Genomic DNA, 21,791 nt, shown 5'->3' on the forward strand with positions numbered 1-21,791 from the left:
TGTATCCTAGGTTCCTAACTATGCCACCAATGGAGAAGCACCATAACATTATGAAAATGTTGTGGTATACAGCAGCAACAACAATCAATATTACATGCATATCTGGAGGAAACTGCCTCATTGCGAATCTAATTGGTTGAAAGATTTTATAGCCCAGTAGGTTGATTGAATGGTGACAAGCAGTCTTCTCTGCTGCACTATCTATCTATATGTTACAAAAGGTAATACTGTGCTTTTACTCTAGTAATACTAAAGTACTTATACAGTACTATCTTCTATACTGAATTGTATAGCTGATTTGCATGTGAGAACCCAACTGAATGCCTTGATCCTTTACCATAAACCGAAGAAACCCACACAGAGATGTGAGGACTTTGCAGGGGGAAAGACAAGGGCCTGCCCTTGCTGTCAGTTCATCAGAGCGTTACTGACGTTGACGAGAGAAGGCTCATGTCAACACTGACATCTTCAGGCCCTCTGTGTTTGGAGAGCAGGCCACTCAAGAGCCTCTGTCGCACTTCTGAAGAATGCCTACAGCAAATCAGGGTCGTGTTCATCAGTGTACGCAATGGAAAATGTTTTGTTTATTTTTGTCCAGATGGACCCCCCTCTCCCCCTTTCAGTTAATTTTCCTCCATTCGGTGCCTAATGAACATGACCCAATGAGACGTACAAGGCGGCATTTGCAAATGTAGAAGTATACAAAATGTATTATATCTGCTTTCTGTCCGGTAACGAAGGGAAATTGGATAGCAATTGTTCTCATTTCAAGTCAGTCAGCCAATATGTCATGCTACTTTACGTGGATAGGACAGCAAAGTGAATAGAGCTAACGTGCTAAATGTAATTGGCTGATAAACAGTTGCACTGCCTGACAAAATGTAAAATACATTTTCTATGGACTGACATTTCAGAGCTGACGATATAAAACATTATTCAGACACAAAACAAACCCATTTCCATTTAGAGGAAAGACATGAAAAGAGAGTAGGACAGGGAGTGGAAAGTGTCTACATTAATAGATTAGTAAGCAGTTATTAAGGGGTCATAAGCCATCACTAATCAAGAAGAGAGGGAGGGATGCTTCCAGATGCAGAGACTGTATCAACCAGAAAGACAGCACACACACCTCTTTGTGAAACGTCTGCAACGCACATACAGCCCAGAAATCACCACAATGCAGCACCTCGCCCCAAAGTCATCAGGAGCCATATTGACACTCCTTCTGATTGCTCAGAGGCATAGCACATCGTTGTGGCGGAGAGAGGAGAGGGGAAATTCCAGCAGCTTGTGGCATTAGCACATAGGCGAAGGGCATAAGACAGGATTTTCATACGTGCAGAGTGCAACAGGTCCCGGCTAAAGGGGTAAAGGTCCCAGTAACAGTATCTGAAGAGGTATGCACCAGGTCTTATGATACCAAGATAGTGTTTTGCATACTATGCAGCAATCACCGACCGGCATCTGGCATAAACATTACAGGCAGGTTTCCCAGACACAGATTAAGCCTAGTCTAGTCCATGTAGAATCTCCATTGAGCATACTTTCTAGTCCAGGTCTAGGATTAATCTGTGTCCAGGAAACCTACCCTAGATCTGTATGCCATCTTCTTGGATGTTACGAACATTTTTCAGTGTTCATCATAGAATTTGAATTCCAATTCCATTTCTTTGGCCGTCAAGTGCAGCCTTCTATGCACTTTATCCAGGAGATCAGTAGACATTACACTTGTAAATTCATCAGTACACCACTTCAGCTTTTCCTGAAAATGCTATTCTCTTACTGGGTACTTCAATAATCTGGAGGTAAGTATATGCTAATTGTGATGTGGCTCTGCTGGAATTTCCCTTCAAAATGTTGGATTGGTGTAGCTCAGAGACGAGGGTGGAGGAAATGGGTGGGTGTGTGGAGGGGTACAAGGGCTGGGGGGACACTGCCTGTCTCTGGGTCTCAGGGGTGGTTGGGGGTGATGGTCTTGGTGGTAGATTGACGACTGACCCTTTTGAGCTGTTCGTGTAACTGCTCCCTCAGTGACTCGGGGCAGTTATGAAGCTGGTTCTTCAGCTCACTGTAGCCCTCCTGGAGGCTCGCCAGGGCTCGGCGCTCTGCGTCAACATTTGCCCTCTCCTAGAAAGAGAACACACCGTCCGGGTGGGAGGGAGGAGAGGAAGGGGGGACGGACAACAGAGAGAGAAAGCAACAAAAAAAAAACACTTGCTCAAATCCACGCCATGCAAAAAGCTTCCGATGTTAGAGGTCACAACAGTGGATAAGCCAGAGGACGAGGGACATGGGGCATCTGTGGAGTTTATAATACTGTGAATTCAATCCCCAGTGACTAACTTTAAAAGTGCTGGACTGCAGGGCACAACACTGAAAACATAAAAAAAAAAATTGCAATGGAAAGCAAAAATGTCAGTTTCTTATTGGACAAGTCCAGGTACATTCTCCTTGATTAAGTCATTTTTTCCCCCATTTCGGTGCCTGATGAACACGACCCAGGACTCAAACAGGTCTGAACAGACTTCTTGTTCCCAGACATTTCCAAGCTGCAGGGTTCGATGCTCATGATAACACTGGTCTGCGATGGAATGGGAGATTTTGCTATTTGATCAAACATTAAATAGTTTCTGTTTTGGCTAAGCTGTGGTTGTTTTTTCACGTCACAGTGCTCTACTTTGAGTGGTGCCTCTCTTTATCATGTGGCTTGAATTTTTTATTAAATAATAATAATAATAATAATTGGCCTATCCAGATTTTCATGTGACTTTGGTATTAATACTTTAGGTCAGTCCAGTTAGTTTTGAACCGGATGTCTAGGCATGCTAGAATGATCAGAAGTCACATTCATGCTTCTTCGGGCTTCCCAAAATGAACCATGAGCAGCATATCGTTACTAATTAGTGTGTTGCTTTAGTTATCATGGTTGACTACCATTGTGTTTGAAATGTTTTTAAAACAGTTGTATTATAAAACAGCAGAAAATATCAATCCGTTATTTTCCAGGCACTTTGTGGGTTTCGCTCATACCAAATTAGACAAAACAGTAGATCATAGTAAGGCCCACTGCTAAAGCATGAATTACAGAAGGTCAAGGGTAGCAGGGTTGGGTATCCTCTGGGCATCTGGTTAAAAGCTTACGGAACGATCAATAACAACAGATCTTTGTTGTTATTGCAGCATGTGAGTGCAGGCGGTGTAAGCATGGGTAACTAGTGCTCTGCACTACTGCACTACTGGCACCCAGGCTGTGATATCAAAACCCCCGGAGGGAATAAAAGCTTTCACTGGTACAGTATGGAGCTCTTTCGCAATAGGCCCTCCTCAATTCCCTGCGTCGGCTCTCCTCGTATCCTTCGAAACGCAATGGAAGGTCAAAGGGGAAAAACCTTGGATCTTTTCCTTCAATATGTTTTGAAGAAAAGGAGAGGATGTGTGGAATAAGGAGAGAGAGAGTTAGAGCCTGGGTCTGATTGTAGTGAAAGCGCCTGGTAAACTACCTCTAGAGGGCCACCACTGTACAACCAGTAGAGTAGAGTAAACCATGCACGAGAGAGAGGGAAACGTTCTGCAGACCAAGAACCTTTTTAGCATTACTGCATTATCTAAAGTCACATGGTGGGATAGGGGTGTGGGCGGTGCTTTGGAGTTTGAGTGGCACTCCTTTTCTTCAATCTGCCTAACTGTCACCCTGCTCTGGCTCCACCTCTGTCTGTGACCAATGGCAATAACAGTAGAGAAGAGGTTTTTAGCTGAGACAGACCGACAGGGTCTCAAGGTTCTAACTTGAACACAGGAAGTGAGAGCGAGAGAGAGACTCTCCGAAATTGTCAGGAATATACAAATAACAAGATTTTGTTTTTAAAGCCTTAAGAAGAAAAGACAAGAAAATGACCCCTTTCAGATTCTCAGTTTAAGTGTGTCTACATAAACCCTACATCAGTGGAGTGACATGACTAGGTGAAAACAACATACAGTTGTGTAAAGCGTTCAGATAGAGGCCCTCTGTAATGTTATGAACTACTGTATTTGGTAGCCTACACAATAGTCCTAAAAAGACTCCCACAGATATACTTTTAGTGGCCAGCCACTCATACCCACTAGCATCCTGTCCCGAAAGCTTCAGCGAAGTAGAAACCTAAAAGATCAATTCACACCTACGTCCCAAATGGCACCCTATTCCCTTCATAGCCCATAGCCTGGTCAAAAATAGTACACTGTATAGGGAATAGGGAGCATTTGGGACACGTTAAAGACAAGTGATAATGACATACATGGATTTCAGGCTGACAGTGGAGGAAAGGAGGAGAGGAAATTGCTGAGTGAAGCAGTGAGAGGATTAGAGGTTAATGGAGGATGGTTAGTGGAGCCGAGCTGCAGAAGAAGAAAAATCCCTGAGGAGAGAGACAGAGAAACCACCAAGGAAAATGAAGAACCAAAATAAAGAAAAAAACACCCATACTTAAGTCTAAGAGCCATCGTCCAAAGCTCTTCTAAGGTAAAACACCAATGCATACAACAGATGGAAGGATGGAGCATTCCTCGCTGGGGGAGGTTGAAGAGCGACTGCTACGGCTGGGTGAATTTACCTTGGGATGGCAAAACCAACTAGATACGGTCTTGGGAAGCCATCCAGGATTTGGCAATGCCTTTAAGGAATGTCAAGATACCAGAAAAGGCTGTTCAGTCCCTTTGAGGCTTACATGATGTATAGTCAGTGATGTGAAACGTTCGGAACGCTGCAGAAACATCACGAATAGAACTGCCATGAATCTTTTTTTCTATCTGTCAGAAAATGGTATATATTGTTCTACAGGATACATTTCTACGTGAACGTTCTGTAACGTTACATCCACCTGAACAGGAACTATAACAGACAGTCCAGTGGAGGGAAAGGTGGGATGGGTTGTGTCTGTGGTGTTTAAACACAATGTTAAGATCTCACAAATCTCACCTCCCTGTCTGCATACCCACCATCTGTTTGTTGGTTTTCTCCATTAAAATACAACACAGTAACATTGGAATGACAGGTTTATAAATCGGGCTAAAAGTCATCTGCAGGTGGTAAGACTGGTTACTGTGTACAGGAGATTATACTGTGTGTGTGTTTTCCCCCAGGGTCCGACCTTGTCTTTCTCCCTCTGGATGGTGTTCTCCAGCTCCTTGCGCTTGTGTTGCAGCTGTCTGATGATCTCCGTCTCTGCCTCCATCTGGTCCAGTTCCGCCTGCCTCTCCCCTTGTAGCAGGGCCCGCTCCATCTCCGCCTGGGAACGGGACACACCCGTCACACATGAGCCCCCCTGGCCCCCTGCTCCAATCACAGAGCTCCCTAACAGACAGCAGACCTAGCGGTGCATGTGACTTGACACCACCCAGTGCTCATTCAATCACTTTCTGCTTGTTTGTGTTACTAAATGTATGTGAATGCACACACACTCACAGACACACAAACAAACACACACACATTATATAGTTTCCTTCAGCTTCCCCACATATCTTTCTAGTATTAGAAGTAGCTTACTATCTGGAAATTGAACTGATGGACTTTCTTACCTCCTGCTTGGACTCCTGTAGCTGTTGCTCCAGCTCTGTAATCCGTGATTTGAGCTCGTCGACTCGGGCCAGCACTCTGACCCTCTCGTCCTCCAGGTAACCCAGCTCTGCCCGCTCCACGCCGCCAGAAACAGACTGCTCTTCATGCTGAAGGGGGAGAGAGACAGAAGAGGCAGGCACATATAGGTGTGAAGAGCATGGCCCATTGGCAGTAGTTAACGGTTTCAGTCGGTTGCACGCACACACAGACACACACATTAGGTTAGGGAGGGACTATTTACATCACATGCCTCCTTGTTAAACACTGTCGCTTGGCAAACAAATGTTGTGATCTTCCTCCTGTGTCTGTTTAACCATCAATCGTGTCAAAATTCAAGGTCAGGCTATGTCTAGCAATTTTCCACATTAAATGCATGCAGTAAGCTCTTGCATGCTGTTGTCATTTCAACGGCATGCCTGTAGTTCTCATAGTAAGTACTAGTATGTCATGCCTGTAGTTCTCATAGTAAGTACTAGTATGTCATGCCTGTAGTTCTCATAGTAAGTACTAGTATGTCATGCCTGTAGTTCTCATAGTAAGTACTAGTATGTCATGCCTGTAGTTCTCATAGTAAGTACTAGTATGTCATGCCTGTAGTTCTCATAGTAAGTACTAGTATGTCATGCCTGTAGTTCTCATAGTAAGTACTAGTATGTCATGCCTGTAGTTCTCATAGTAAGTACTAGTATGTCATGCCTGTAGTTCTCATAGTAAGTACTAGTATGTCATGCCTGTAGTTCTCATAGTAAGTACTAGTATGTCATGCCTGTAGTTCTCATAGTAAGTACTAGTATGTCATGCCTGTAGTTTCTCATAGTCAAGTACTAGTATGTCATGCCTGTAGTTCTCATAGTAAGTACTAGTATGTCATGCCTGTAGTTCTCATAGTAAGTACTAGTATGTCATGCCTGTAGTTCTCATAGTAAGTACTAGTATGTCATGCCTGTAGTTCTCATAGTAAGTACTAGTATGTCATGCCTGTAGTTCTCATAGTAAGTACTAGTATGTCATGCCTGTAGTTCTCATAGTAAGTACTAGTATGTCATGCCTGTAGTTCTCATAGTAAGTAGTAGAAATGATGAAAGTGATAATAGACGGCCCTACGTCTGACCTGGTATCGGTCTCCATTGTGGAGGGCCTGTGGAGGAAGTGGCGTCCTCACCTCCTGATGGGTGCTCTCTGTACTGCTGCACTCCTCCTTGAGGTTCTCCTCGTCGCTCTCCCTCTGCTGTCTCTGGGCCATGCTACGACGCAGCGAGCTGGACCCTGCCAAGCTGTCCATAGAGGGTCTCCTGGCTGCCCCCTCCCCCGGTCCCAGACCCCCAGGGAAGCCCATCCTCCCCTCTGCCTCACCCCCCAAGGGCCCGTCGCCCTTGTTGTACTCAGCACACAGGTTCAGGATGGTCTCCAGCCTCTGCCTCTCCTGTGGACAGACAGAAACATAGAAGATCTGATTACATCCAGCCTCAGCTGCAAATATGTCCTCCTCCTCGCCCTCGCCCCAAATCTCATTTCCTGTGTGTGGCTGCCACTGATGCCAATCTGGAAATGAGCAATTTGGAGGTGGGTGGAGATAAACAAAACCCTCCCCAGACCCTCCCCCACCTCCCCCCAGTGATGGCATCTTTCCTCAGGAACCAGGTCTTATCAGGGACAGATCTAGCTCCAGCAATGGCTAGGCCAGACCAAGCTGGTCTTATACGCAGTACAGATCACACTCCTACCAAACAACACAAAAAAAACTCCCTTAACCGACATGTTTGTGGATGTTGGTGTGTTCATAGTTATTGTGTCATTGCCTATAACTGGGTCACAGGAAGTTAGTAGGTTAACTATAGGTACTATACTGACGACCGTGTCTTGATCCCAATGAGCAGACATATAGACTGCCTGTGCACCCCTGAAACAACAAGATGTATCACAGCTGGCAGTGCATTGCCAGTTTCTAGAGGTCCTACTCAGGGGTCTCAACAAACAACAGTGATTGTAGAAACAGGTGTCATTCTAAGAGGTGTGCTGGCCCACCTCTGCAGCAGTCCATTGCTGCTCATCACCAGGTGACCCCTGAGGTGACCTTTAACGTCTAAAATTCAACTGGCCCCTGCTGTGAATCCTTTGCTGCAGACGCTGTGACTCTGGTTTTACAGAGACACAAGTTCCTTTTCACTCTATTGTGCCGAACCAACTGTACTGTGCTGACTTGGACTTGGCTTTTCTTTTTACATTGTTCTTTCCAGCACGGTTCCGGTAACCGGGCCAGCGCAGTACAGCTCGACTAAGTATTGTGAAAAGGTTATTAGGCAGTCAGTAGAATACAGTGCTCAGACAGATAAACAGACAAAGAATATTAGAAAACACATTTTTTTCCAGATGAGTTATGTTTGGTATTTTCAGACAAAGGAGATGTTTTGATCACATGGAAATAGCACCCGTACCACATTACTCCGTCAGATTTGACACCAGGTCTAAAACCAGCTAGGTTTTAGACCTAACTAGGGATACTTGGGGTGGCAGGTAGCCTAGTGGTTAGAGTGTTGGGACAGTAACCAAAAGGTTGCTAGATCAAATCCCCGAGCTGACAAGGTAAAAATCTGTCATTCTGCCCCTCTTCCTAGGCCGTCATTGTAAATAAGAACTTGTTCTTAACTGACTTGCCTACTTAAATAAACATATGACTGAAGTTTTCAGGTGGTAGGCTCTAGAATTTTTGATGCACACTCAGACAGTGATTCCCTGTGATTTAGGTAAGTGAGGTTCTCTGATTGGGGTTCCACACACCAAACCCTACATTACCTTGACCTGTAATCTGAGTCAGCCAGCTTCACTTAACAGAGGGTTAGAAGAACAAGCCCTGGGCTACAATATGTTCACTAGAGATATGAGGGGAAAGCACAACAACAGTGGAGCCTCCATTTGCAATGCACAACACCCACATCTTACTGGCTTTCATCTGAAAATGGCACCATGCCTTCCCTTTCTGGATTCACTGATTAGTGAATTAGGTCTAGAAAATGCAGGCCTGACTACACCGACAGCTGAGAAAAACAGAAAATGTTCTCGTTCCCTGCATTTTTGTTTGCTAAGAATGTAGTTTAATAAGAAACAGAGCATACCGACAGCAGGCATTCATGGGGCTTTAAAGTTTGTATGGCATAAATCCAGCAGCTTTTCTCTCATATCATGTAACAGGACCAGGCTGGCAGTGCATGGCCCTGGGCAGGTTTGCACTTTTGGGACCATCCCATTGGTTCCATTGTGCCAGACAGAGCTGCTTAAATATTTGGAAGAAAACACTATTTGAACAGAGGTCTGAAAAGAATATCTGGATAACATACTATATGCTCTCTCGAATCCCACCACCTCTCTGTGAGCATGTTTACTTTTTGATGCTGTTAGAAAGTTAACAGAGAGTCAACATAATCGCTGTGTCCAAACAGACTGTCTGAACACAGTAGGCCTGTCTGTCTGTCTAGGTTCAAAGAGCCTAGGCTGATTTCTGTTTCTGCAATGCCCATGTGTTTCTCTGTACATGAATCAGCATGACAGTGTCAAATTAGCATAGACACAACCTTCGCATTATGTGATTTTCTGATCTTATTTTCAGTGACTGGTTGCCCGGCTTTTGCTAACTTCAGCAAATTGCTAGTACGTTTTCTTTTCCTCGCACAAGCAGAGCTAGTGTCTAAAGACCTTCAAGAGTGGAGCACCTCGCCATCTGACGCACCATTTGAGCACCTCGCCATCTGACGCACCGTTTGAGCACCTCGCCTTCTGACGCACCGTTTGAGCACCTCGCCATCTGACGCACCATTTGAGCACCTCGCCTTCTGACGCACCGTTTGAGCACCTCGCCTTCTGACGCACTGTTTGAGCACCTCGCCTTCTGACGCACCGTTTGAGCACCTCGCCTCCTGACGCACCGTTTGAGCACCTCGCCTCCTGACGCACCGTTTGAGCACCTCGCCTTCTGACGCACCGTTTGAGTACCTCGCCTCCTGACGCACCGTTTGAGTACCTCGCCTCCTGACGCACTGTTTGAGCACCTCTACTCCTCTTGTATAAGCACAAAGTACCTTCTTTTGTTTTACAAGCAGAGCTCCCAGAGCCTACGGTGTTTTTATGTTCAAGTCCCAGGCCACCACAGACTTAAGTGTCAATATGTAACTTTTTGGATGACCTGACCAAATCCACATAGAAATGTGAGTTATAGATCTATTATTTTACTTGAAAGCAACTCTAAGAAGCATTATATCTGTTCAATGTGCGCTATTTCTATGCTTCCCATTTGTATGTTTTTTTGGGGGCTCCCGAGTGACACAGTGGTCTAAGGCACTGCATCTCAGTGCTAGAGGTGTCACAACAGACCCTGGTTTGATTCCAGGCTGTATCACAACTGACCGTGATTGGGAGTCCCATAGGGCGGCGCACAATTTGCCCAGCGTTGTCCGAGTTTGGCCGGGGTCGGCCGTCATTGTAGATAAGAATTTGTTCTTAACTAACTTGCCTAGATAAATAAATGTTAAATTATGCGTCTTTCACTTTCGGTTTTGTACACCTGCTTCAAACAGCTGAAACAACAACATTTTTGGTTATGGGAAAATATATTTCACAGCGGGTAAGATGGTACAATGATTCTCTACATTATATTATCTTATTTTGTCATATAAACTGAAATTAGGCAAACTATTAGAGTTTTAACTTCTTGGTGACAGGGGGGCAGTATAGAGTAGCTTGGATGAATAAGGTGCCCAGAGTAAACTGCCTGCTACTCTGTCCCAGATGCTAATATATGCATATTATTAGTAGTATTGGGTAGAAAACACTCTGAAGTTTCTAAAACTGGTTGAATGATGTCTGTAAGTATAACAGAACTCATACGGCAGGGGAAACCCTGAGAAAAATCTAAGGTTTGTAGTTTTTCAACTGTTTGCCATTCCAATATACAGTGTAAATGTTGCACTAAGGCTTCCACTAGATATCAACAGTCTTTAGAAAGTTGTTTCAGGCTTCTACTGTGAAGGAGGGGGGAATGAGAGGGGAATGAGAGAGGGTGTCTGGCAGAGTGCCACAGGCTCTGAGGCATGGTCACGAGAGAGTTAGCTCTCGTTCCATTGCTTTTCTACAGACATAGGAATTCTCTGGTTGGAATATTATTGAACATTTATGATAAAAACATCCTAAAGATTGATTCTATACTTAGTTTGACAAGTTTCTACGGGCTGTAATATAATGTTTTCAACTTTTCATCCGACGTTCGGCTGGACCTGAACGCGCGATTGGATTTGTTTACCAAACACGCTAACAAAAGAGGCTATTTGGACATAAATTATGAACTTTATCGAACAAATCAAACATTTATCGTGGAACTGGAATTCCTTTGAGTGCATTCTGATGAAGATCATCAAAGGTAAGTGAATATTTATAATGCTATTTTTGACTAATGTTGACTACACAATATGGCAGATATCTTTTTGGCTGCTTTGTCGTCTGATCGCTGTACTCAGATTGCATGGTTTGCTTTTTCCGTAAAGGTTTTTTGAAATCTGACACAGCGGTTGCATTAAGAAGAAGTATATCTCTAATTCCATGTATAACACTTGTTTTTTTCATCAAGATTTATGATGAGTATTTCTGTGAATTGATGTGGCTCTCTGCACAATCACCGCATGTTTTAGAACTACTGAACGTAACGCGCCAATGTAAAATGAGATTTTTTAAATATAAATATGCACTTTATCGAACAAAACATACATGTATTGTGTAACATGAAGTCCTATGAGTGTCATCTGATGAAGATCATCAAAGGTTAGTGATTCATTTTATCTCTATTTGTGCTTTTTGTGACTCCTCTCTTTGGCTGGATAAATGGCTGTGTTTTTCTGTGACTAGGTACTGACCTAACATAATCGTTTGTGGTGTTTTTGCTGTAAAGCATTTTTTAAATCAAACACTGTGGCTGGATTAATGAGAATTTAATCTTTAAAATGGTGTAAAATATTTCTATGCTTGAGGAATTTTAATTATGAGATTTTTGTTGTTTTGAATTTGGCGCCCTGCACTTTCACTGGCTGTTGGCGAGAAGGGACGCTACCGTCCCACATATCCCAGAGAGGGTTAACCACCAGGAAATGGCGGAGGGATTTTAAAAAGGTCAAATCCCTCAGTTTATGAGCCTTAAACAGCCTCTGTAGATGTCATTAGCTGGCTCCCCCAGGGTAGAGGCACAGCAGAGGCAAGGTGGGACTAAAGTTTTCCAAGCACATTTAAAGCACACAATACCAAAACCTGGTGGCACAGTCAGAACCCGAGGAGTCGAGAGGAAAGGAGAAGAGGGCGACTCATTGGATCTCCAAGTTGGCCCACACGTCTCACTCTGAACCTGCAGCTTCCGCTCCGTGTAGGTCTAAGTTACTGACTGGTTCCAATCACAACATAGCATATCACTTCACATCCACTACCTATTAAACACATGACTGTTAATGGTCTAGCACCCGCTAGTCTCATGCTTTGATACCGATTATATGACACAGAGAATTCCAAGAGTTTCCTCGAGTTCCACAACCAGCATGGCAGCATCCACACAACACTATGTAGGCCTAATACTACACTGAACAAAAATGTAAACCAAACATGTAAAGTGCTGGTCCCATGTTTCATGAGCTGAAATAAAAAAATCCCAGAAATGTTCCATACGCACAAAAAGCTTATTCCACTCAAACTTTGTGCACAAATTCATTTACATCTCTGTTAGTGAGCATGTTTATCCTTTGTCAAGATAATCCATCTACCTGACAGGTGTGGCATATCAAGAAGCAGATTAAACATTATGATCATTACACAGGTGCGACTTGTGCTGGGGACAATAAAAGGCCACCCTAAAATGTGCAGTTTTGTGACAAAACACAATGCCACAGATGTCTCAAGGGAGCGTGCATTTGGCATGCTGACAGCAGGAATGTTCACCAGAGCTGTTGGCAGAGAATTTAATGTTCATTTCTCCACCATAAGCCGCCTCCAACATTGTTTTTGAGAATTTGGCAGTGTGTCCAATCGGCCTCACAACAGCAGACCACATACAAGCACGCCTGCTTAAGACATCCACATCCGGCTTCTTTTCCTGCGGGATTGTCAGATGGGAGAAGAGAGTGGGGGGGTGGATTTCTGTCAGTAATAAAGCCCTTTTGTGGGGAAAAACTCATTCTGATTAGCTGGGCCTGGCTCCCCAGTGGGTGGGCCTATGCAATCCCAGGTTTTCTTATATGAACTGTACTCAGCTAAATCTTCGAAATTGTTGCATGTTGCATTTATATTTTTGTTTATTTTGTTGTTTAAAGTTCACCATGTTCAAGAGTAAAAAACAACAACTATCAATTATTAAATCAATCAACCAATGAAAATTCAATTTGATCATCTACAGTACAGCAAATAAAAGTCAGCAAATCAGTGGGCTACTTACTCTCATTGTGGAGGTGTGAAAAGGCAAAGCTCTAGGAGGACAGTGAGACTCATTGGAGTCCCGTTCAAACAAGTCCAAGTCTCCCTCTTTGAGACAGATAAACAAACACAGCCCTTCTACAGAGTCCCACCCCCAAACCCCTCCATTGTCTCCAGACCTGAGTAAACACAGAGATGTAGGGATGACAATGAAATATATTTTATTTAGTGCCCTCAATAAGCAACAGGCCTCTGACTCACATTCCTACCTAGTGTATAGTCGTGGCCAAAAGTTTTGAGAATGACACAAATATTAATTTTCACAAAGTCTGCTGCCACAGTTTGTATGATGGCAATTTGCATATACTCCAGAATGTTATGAAGAGCGATCAGTTGAATTGCAATTAATTGCAAAGTCCCTTATTTGCCATGCAAATGAACTGAATCCCAAAAAACATCTCCACTGCATTTCAGCCCTGCCACAAAATGACCAGCTGACATCATGTCAGTGATTCTCTCGTTAACACAGGTGTGAGTGTTGACGAGGACATGGCTGGGGATCACGCTGCGATGCTTATTTGAGTTCGAATAACCGACTGGAAGCTTCAAAAGGGGGGTGTGTTTGGAATCATTGTTCTTCCTCTGTCAACCATGGTTACCTGCAAGGAAACACGTGCCGTCATCATTGCTTTGCACAAAAAGGGCTTCACAGGCAAGGATATTGCTGCCAGTAAGATTGCACCTAATTAATCCGAAATCTAAATTTATCGGATAATCAAGAACTTCAAGGAGAGCGGTTCAATTGTTGTGAAGAAGGCTTCTGGGCACCCAAGAAAGTCCAGCAAGCGCCAGGACCGTCTCCTAAAGTTGATTCAGCTGCGGCATCGGGGCACCACCATAACAGAGCTTGCTCGGGAATGGCAGCAGGCAGGTGTGAGTGCATCTGCATGCACTGTGAGGCAAAGACTTTTGGAGGATGGCCTGGTGTCAAGAAGGGCAGCAAAGAAGCCACTTCTCCCCAGGAAAAACATCAGGGACTGACTGATATTCTGCAAAAGGTACAGGGATTGGACTGATGAGGTCTGGGGTAAAGTCATTTTCTCTGATGAATCCTCTTTCCGATTGTTTGGGGCATCCGGAAAAAAGCTTGTCTGGAGAAGACAAGGTGAGAGCTACCATCAGTCCTGTGTCATGCCAACAGTAAAGCATCCTGAGACCATTCATGTGTAGGGTTGCTTCTCAGCCAAGGGAGTGGGATCACTCACAATTTTGCCTAAGAACACAGTCATGAATAAAGAATGGTACCAACACATCCTCCGAGAGCAACTTCTCCCAACCATCCAGGAACAGTTTGGTGATGAACAATGCATTTTCCAGCATGATGGAACACCTTGCCATAAGGCAAAAGTGATAACTAAGTGGCTCGGGGAACAAAACATTGATATTTTAGGTCCATGGCCAGGAAACTCCCCAGACCTTAATCCCCTTGAGAACTTGTGGCCAATCCTCAAGAGGCGGGTGGACAAACAAAACCCCACAAATTCTGACAAACTCCAAGCATTGATTATGCAAGAATGGGCTGCCATCAGTCAGGATGTGGCCCATAAGTTAATTGACAGCATGCCAGGGCAGATTGCAGAGGTCTTGAAAAAGAAGGGTCAACACTGCAAATATTGACTCTTTGCATCAACTTCATGTAATTGTCAATAAAAGCCTTTAACACTTATGAAATGCTTGTAATTATACTTCAGTATTCCATAGTAACATCTGACAAAAATATCTAAAGACACTGAGGCAGCAGACTTTGTGAAAATTAATATTTGTGTCATTCTCAAAACTTTTGGCCATGTCTGTCCATACTGCATGTTCTCATGTCTGACCTATTCAGATGGAAGAGTTGAATTTGATGTTGCTCCAGCGTTGAAGTAGCGTTGAAGTAGTAGCAGATCCAGCTTGCTGACAGGAGGAACACTGACTGGATTTCCTAACCAAGCTAAAGACTTATTCCTTATCTGCTAAAGCGAGACTCAAGGGATCAGCTCAGTCACAAGTCTAAACCACAACCAGCCTTACAGTTACACTACAGTCTGCTCCACAGGAAACTACTTAATGAGAAGTAAAATACTGTACAACAAGGTCCATCCCTGCTATGGCCAACCTGGGATTTGAACCCACAGACCCAGAAAAGCCAGGTCCGGGTTGACAGTACTACTCAATAGTCAAACTGGTTGCAATTCAAAGATGGCAGTACTCCCACCAACTAACCCACCCACGTTCCATTTATCCATGACTCATTCCTGGTTATTTCATGTTGTTCTGCACTGTTTACTGAGTCATTCTTCCTCCCACCTCCATTTAAATTCATCGACAGAGAAAATGTGACAGCACAACACAAACTCGCAGCGAGCTCTCTAAGCATCATTAGCTTTCCTTCTCATATTAGCAAAATGTACTTAGCTTGTTTAGCTAACTGACTGGCAGCGATCCAATGAGTAAATGAAGTGTACAGTTAAGAAAGTCAAAGGAGATTACAACCCAGGAAAATGTTAGGGTAATTGCTTGACATGAGACCGATTTGATAAAGAGTCTGGAGTGAGGATACATGGTGTCTTGCAGAAAGTGATTGATGCTCCTCGTTGGGACATTCAGGCACACTCATTTCTAGCCAGCGATTTTAAGGCATTCCCCAAACACCGAGACTCTATCTATCCCTCACTCTCTCAACATCCTCTTTCTTTGAGTAAGTCAGTAGCTTTCCCACAAACCCACTCTCCCTAACGTTTAACGACTAGGCCTATTCTTTAACGACTAGGCCTATTCTTTAACGACTAGGCCTATTCTTTAACGACTAGGCCTATTCTTTAACGACTAGGCCTATTCTTTAACGACTAGGCCTATTCTTTAACGACTAGGCCTATTCTTTGAATCAAAGCATCTCTTCCTCATTCTTGCCTTCTTTACAATGTGAATCTGTGGTTGTACCAGTCTCTCTCCCTTCTTCCTCCTTTTTTCTGTTCCTCTCTCTCCTGTCCTTGTTATGCACTTCTGCATCCTTTTCCCAGTGAGCAAAGCTGTTTACAATGACATATTTTCTGATGGCATGGTCAAATTACACTGAGTTTACAAAACATTAAGAACACCTTCCTAATATTGAGTTGCACTCCCCCTTTTGCCCTCAGAACAGCGTCAATTACTCAGGGCAGGGTCTCTATAAGGTGTCAAAAGTGTTCCACAGGGATGTTGGCCCATGTTGACTGCAATGCCTCTCACAGTTTTGTCAAGTTGGCTGGATGTTCTTTGGGTGGTGGACCATTTTTGATAAACACAGGAAACTGTCGAGCGTGAAAAAAACAGCACCGTTGCAGTTCTTGAAACAAACCGGTGCACCTGGCACCTACTCCATACCAAGTTCAAAGGCACTTAAATATTTTGTCTTACCCATTCAACCTCTGAATGGCACACACACACAATCCATGTCTCAAGGTTTTAAAATCCTCCTTTAACCTGTCTCCTCCCCTCCATCTACACTTTTTGAAGTGGATTTAGCATAAATAAGTGATCATAGCTTTCACCTGGTCAGTCTATGTCCTGGAAAGAGCAAGTGTTCTTAATGTTTTGTACACTCAGTGTATATACACTGACCAGAAAACAACCTACACCCCTGTGGGGAATGCCCATATTCTAGGCATCTTGTCAGCTGTTGGATTGGAACATATTTTGGTATTGCTTAAAATGTTGCACTGTAGACATGCAACAAGGCCACCACCGAGTTACCCAGAACAAATTCAGAGTCTCACTGATGCAAAGGCATTATTCACAACTCATAACCCAAGGAAAAAAAGAATGTCACACTCTCCTTAGTGCAGCGAACACTGGGAAAACAACCACATTGAAGATCTCTCTCTCTCTCTCTCTCTCTGATGAAAAATCACGGCGGTTTCCGCTAGTCATTAGCTCGCGCTAATTAGAACGGCAGCTTCAAACAGCCACATGGAAGACTAGCCCTCCAGCAGCATCCAGTACTGGTGGCCATGTCCCAAATGATACCCTATTCCCTATACAGTGCACTATTTTTGATCAGGTCCCATAGGGTAAAATAGGATACCCTTTGGGATGCAGCCTCTGTCACTGACTATGTTTGAGAGGAAACTTGTTGTCCCTGGTCGAACTGGCTTACATTCAAAACGAATGATGCCTCTATTAAATGAGACAACAGCCCCCTTCCCCTGGTTGTCTCTCTGAGTGGCAGTAAGGCCGGTCTTACAGCCACATGTCAAATAAAAAACAGAGACAAGTTGAGGAAAGATGCAAGTGAAGTATGATCCCGTTTTAGAAGCTGACTAGATGACAAAGGTTTCCAAACCTATACATTGTGTTGTGCCTATCATCCATCCCACAATATTTAAATGCAAAACAATGTACTACAGGAGAACATGGAAGCACCAAGTCTACACCACTATACAACTAGTAGCTTTTATGATACTGCAGCATGCTTTCTATGATATCCATAAGACCAGGTTTGTCCAGGTGAGGTTAAATGAACATACGGGCTCTCACTCTCTGTCTCCCCACTTTCTCTCCCTCTCTCTCTGTCTCCTCCCTTTTGGCTGGGCCCCTGTCTGAGAAGACAGAACACACTGGCACGGCAGGATGTTGACTAGGCTAAACTCAGACTTCACAGCCACACAGTAGAAGATGAATGACCCCTGACCTCCAAACATTTACACCCTCAGGTTGGAGTTTTCACTGTGGCCTGAGTTGTGCTCATTAAAAAGGATAGTTCACTCAAATAACAAAATGACATACTGGTTTCCATACAATGGAAAATGAAAATGAGCCCTGAGTCTAGGTTATCCCTCCCTGTTTCCGTCTATTTGGTTCCTAACTAACACGACTCTAGAATCTCTTAGCGACAGATGCAGAGGTCTTGAAGCTGAGTGTGTTTGACGTTGTGTGGATAGGATGCACTTTGAAAGGAAGCGTAAGAGTTTCATGGTATGTTTCTCTGTGAGAATTGAATCATTCAATTCAAGGTCATCTTAGCATAACATTGTTAACCTCTCTAGGGTAGGGGGAAGCATTCGGAATTTTGGATGAAAAGCATGCCCAAATTAAACAGCCTGCTACTCGGGCCCAGAAGATATGATATGCATATAACTGGTAGATTTGGATAGAAAACTCAAAGGTTTCCAAAACTGTTCAAATAGTGTTTGTGAGTATAACATAACTGATTTAGCAGGCGAAAACCTGAGAAAAATCCATTCAGGAAGTTTTTGGGGGGATTTTGTAGTTTTCTATTCAATGCCATTACAGTATCCATTGACTTAGGACTCCATTTGCAGTTCCTATGCCTTCCACTAGATGTCAACAGTCTTTAGAAATCGTTTCAGGCTTGTATTCTTATAAATGAGGGAGTAAGACCAGTCTGAACGAGTAGACCCTAACGTGACGCAGAGTTTTTTCAGGCGCATGTACAACCTGAGGATTGAATATAAACATCGTTTGACACGTTTCTATGAACTTTACGGATACAATTTGGATTTTTTTGTCTGATTGTTTTGACTGAGTTTGAGCCTGTGGATTACTGAAGAAAACGCGCTAACAAAACAGAGGTTTTTGGATATAAAGAGACTTCTTCGAACAAAAGGAACATTTATTGAGTAAATGAATGTCTTCTGATTGCCACCATATGAAGATCATCAAAGGTAAGGGATTAATTTTATCTCTATTAAAGTGTTTTGTAACGCTTCTGCTTGGCTGGTTACTGTTTGTAATAATTTGTCAACTGGGCTATGTTCTGGGCTAGGTATGCTTTTGCCGAAAAGCATTTTATAAATATGACACTGTGGTTGGTTTAACAAGAAGTTAATCTTTAAACCTATGTAAAATATGTTTTGTTTTCTGAATTTTTATAATGAGCATTTCTGTAATTGAATTTGGCGCTCTGCAACCTCACTGAATGTTGGCGAGATGGGACGCTAGCGTCCCACATACCCTAGAGAGGTTAATTCTACAGTACAGACTTGGCGAACAGGCCTAATGTAAAACTTTTATTCTGGCCTAGCGAGTGGCGCAGAGGTCTAAGGTAGAGGCATCACTACAGATCCGGGTTTGATCGCGCTTTAGCGACTCCTTGAGGCGGCCAGTTGCATGTACGCTGACTTCAGGTCACCAGCTGTACGGTGTTTCCTCTGACACATTGGTGCGGCTGGCTTCCTGGTTAAGCCAGCAGTGTGTCAAGAAGCAGTGCGGCTTGGCAGGGTTGTGCTTCGGAGGACGCATGGCTCTCGACCTTCACCTTCCCCGAGTCCGCACGGCAGTTGCAGCGATGGCACAAGACTGTAACTGCCAATTGGATATCAAGCACATTAAGCATATTTCACATGCTCTAACCAGCCAAATCTCCAAAGTCTAAAAACTGGTTGAAACTGTTAATCTGAATGCCACCATTGTGAATTGCTCTGCAAATGAGCTCAACAAAACACACCCACACACCAACTTCAGCACATGCAGGAACGCACAGGCCCACGCACACATACACACCAACTCAAGCAGATACAGGCAGACACGCACGTACACACACAACCCATTGTTTCCTCCCAATTCCACATCTATTCTGGAACAACAAACAATAATTGCGTTAACTTCTCTAGGGTAGGGGGTAGCATTTGGAATTTTGGATGAAAAGCATGTCCAAATTAAACTGCCTTCTACTCAGGCCCAGAAGATAGGATATGCATATAATTAGTAGATTTGGATAGAAAATAGAGGTCGGCCGATTATGATTTTTCAACACCGATACCGATTATTGGGGGGGGGGGGCGCACACAAAAAAAGTGGATACCGATTAATCGGACGATTTTTTTGGGGCATTTATTTGTAATAATGACAATTACAACAATACTGAATGAACACTTATTTTAACTTAATATAATACATCAATAAACTCAATTTAGCCTAAAATAAATAATGAAACATGTTCAATTTGGTTTAAATAATGCAAAAACAAAGTGTTGGACAAGAAAGTAATGAACGCAAGAGAATGAACGCAAGAGAAGTGACACAATTTCACCAGGTTAATATTGCCTGCTAACCTGGATTTCTTTTAGCTAAATATGCAGGTTTAAAAATATATACTTCTGTGTATTGATTTTAAGAAATAGCATTGATGTTCATGGTTAGGTACACATTGGAGCAACGATAGGCACTGCATCGATTATATGCAACGCAGGACACGCTAGATAAACTAGTTATATCATCAACCATGTGTAGTGAACTAGTGATTATGATTGATTGATTGATTATTTTTTATAAGATAAGTTTAATGCTAGTTAGCAACTTAACTTGGCATACTGCATTCGCGTAACAGGCAGTCTCTTCGTGGAGTGCAATGAGAGGCAGGTGGTTAGAGCGTTGGACTAGTGAACTGTAAGGTTGCAAGATTGAATCCCCCGAGCTGAAAAATTGTGAAAATCTGTCGTTCTGCCCGTGAACGAGGCAGTTAACCCACCGTTCCTAGGCCGTCATTGAAAATAAGAATATGTTCTTAACTGACTTGCTTAATTAAATAAAGATTAAATAAAGGTGTAAAAAAATAATAATAATAATTGGGACATCGGCCAAATCGGTGTCTAAAAATACAGATTTCCGATTATTATAAAAACTTGAAATCGGCCCTAATTAATCGGCCAATCTGATTAATCGGTCGACCTCTAATAGAAAACACTTTCCAAAAAACTGTTAAAATAATGTCTGAGTATAACAGAACTGATTTGGCGAAAACCTGAGAAAAATCCATTCAGGATTCATTAATTTTTCTTTTTTGTAGTTTTCTATTCAATGCCATTACAGTATCTTATTGACTTAGGACTCAAATTGCAGTTCCTATGCCTTCCACTATATGTCAACAGTCTTTTGAAATTGTTTCAGGCTTGTATTCTGAAAAATGAGGGAGTAAGAGCAGTCTGAATCAGTGGACCCTGCCATGTCAGAGATTTTTCATGCACATGACCGAGAGAGTGCCTTTCTTGTTTACCTTTTAAATTGACGACGTTATTGTCCGGTTGAAATATGATTGATTATTTAGGCTAAAAACAACCTGAGGATTGAATATAAACATCGTTTGACATGTTTCTATGAACTTTATGGATACAATTTTTGTCTGCCTGTTGCGACTGTTTGAGCCTGTGGATTACTGAAGAAAACGCGCGAACAAAACTGATGTTTTTGGATATAAAGAGAGACTTTATCGAACAAAAGGAACATTTGAATCCTACAGACGAAGAACCATATATGTGACAATTTTTTGTGTGTACCACATTAGGTGTTTTATAGTTGACAAATAATTCCCCATACCCATATCTTCCAACAACAATTGATATTTAAAAAAAAAAAGTATTAACTGCTTAGAGTTAATGCTAAATGTGGTGACAGAGAGACGTACTGTATATTGTAATGAATAAAAAAAAGGGAATCAAGATCAAATGAATACTCACATACTATATGTGATGACTTTTGTTTTTAATTAATTCAGATTAAAAAAGGTTCAAATGATCACACACAAAATAATTCTCAACAGAACATATTGTACATAACATTTTCTACACTAGGAACAACATCTTAAAATTGAATTAATTCAATATATTTGTGCTGGTTCAAATCATACACAAATTGATTCACATAGAAAACACCCACTATACATTTAATTTCCTACAACAGGGGTGACATGTCTTCTGTAATGTATTCAGATTCATCATACTATACA

The 21,791-nt window shown here is 42.8% G+C and overlaps 1 protein-coding gene across 17 annotated transcripts in view; it reads right to left on the reverse strand.

Moving 5' to 3' along the window:
• The window catches only part of LOC112265394 (pleckstrin homology-like domain family B member 1), a 101,494-nt gene that overhangs the window by 20,153 nt on the left and 59,550 nt on the right, over positions 1–21,791 (reverse strand). For 12 of the 17 annotated variants that reach the window (XM_042296061.1, XM_042296060.1, XM_042296058.1 and 9 more), the window contains 5 exons: positions 6,705–7,016; positions 5,554–5,700; positions 5,127–5,264; positions 4,590–4,649; positions 1,999–2,127 (listed from right to left, as the gene is read on the reverse strand). In XM_042296061.1, the coding sequence (XP_042151995.1) occupies positions 1,999–2,127; positions 4,590–4,649; positions 5,127–5,264; positions 5,554–5,700; positions 6,705–7,016 (786 nt within the window). The remainder of the gene's footprint in view (positions 1–1,998; positions 2,128–4,589; positions 4,650–5,126; positions 5,265–5,553; positions 5,701–6,704; positions 7,017–21,791) is intronic. The other 5 variants (XM_042296059.1, XM_024442645.2, XM_042296062.1 and 2 more) reach the window with 5 other exon arrangements.

The sequence above is a fragment of the Oncorhynchus tshawytscha genome, linkage group LG13, assembly GCF_018296145.1.
Source record: "Oncorhynchus tshawytscha isolate Ot180627B linkage group LG13, Otsh_v2.0, whole genome shotgun sequence".
In the NCBI taxonomy this organism is placed as follows: Eukaryota; Metazoa; Chordata; class Actinopteri; order Salmoniformes; family Salmonidae; genus Oncorhynchus; species Oncorhynchus tshawytscha.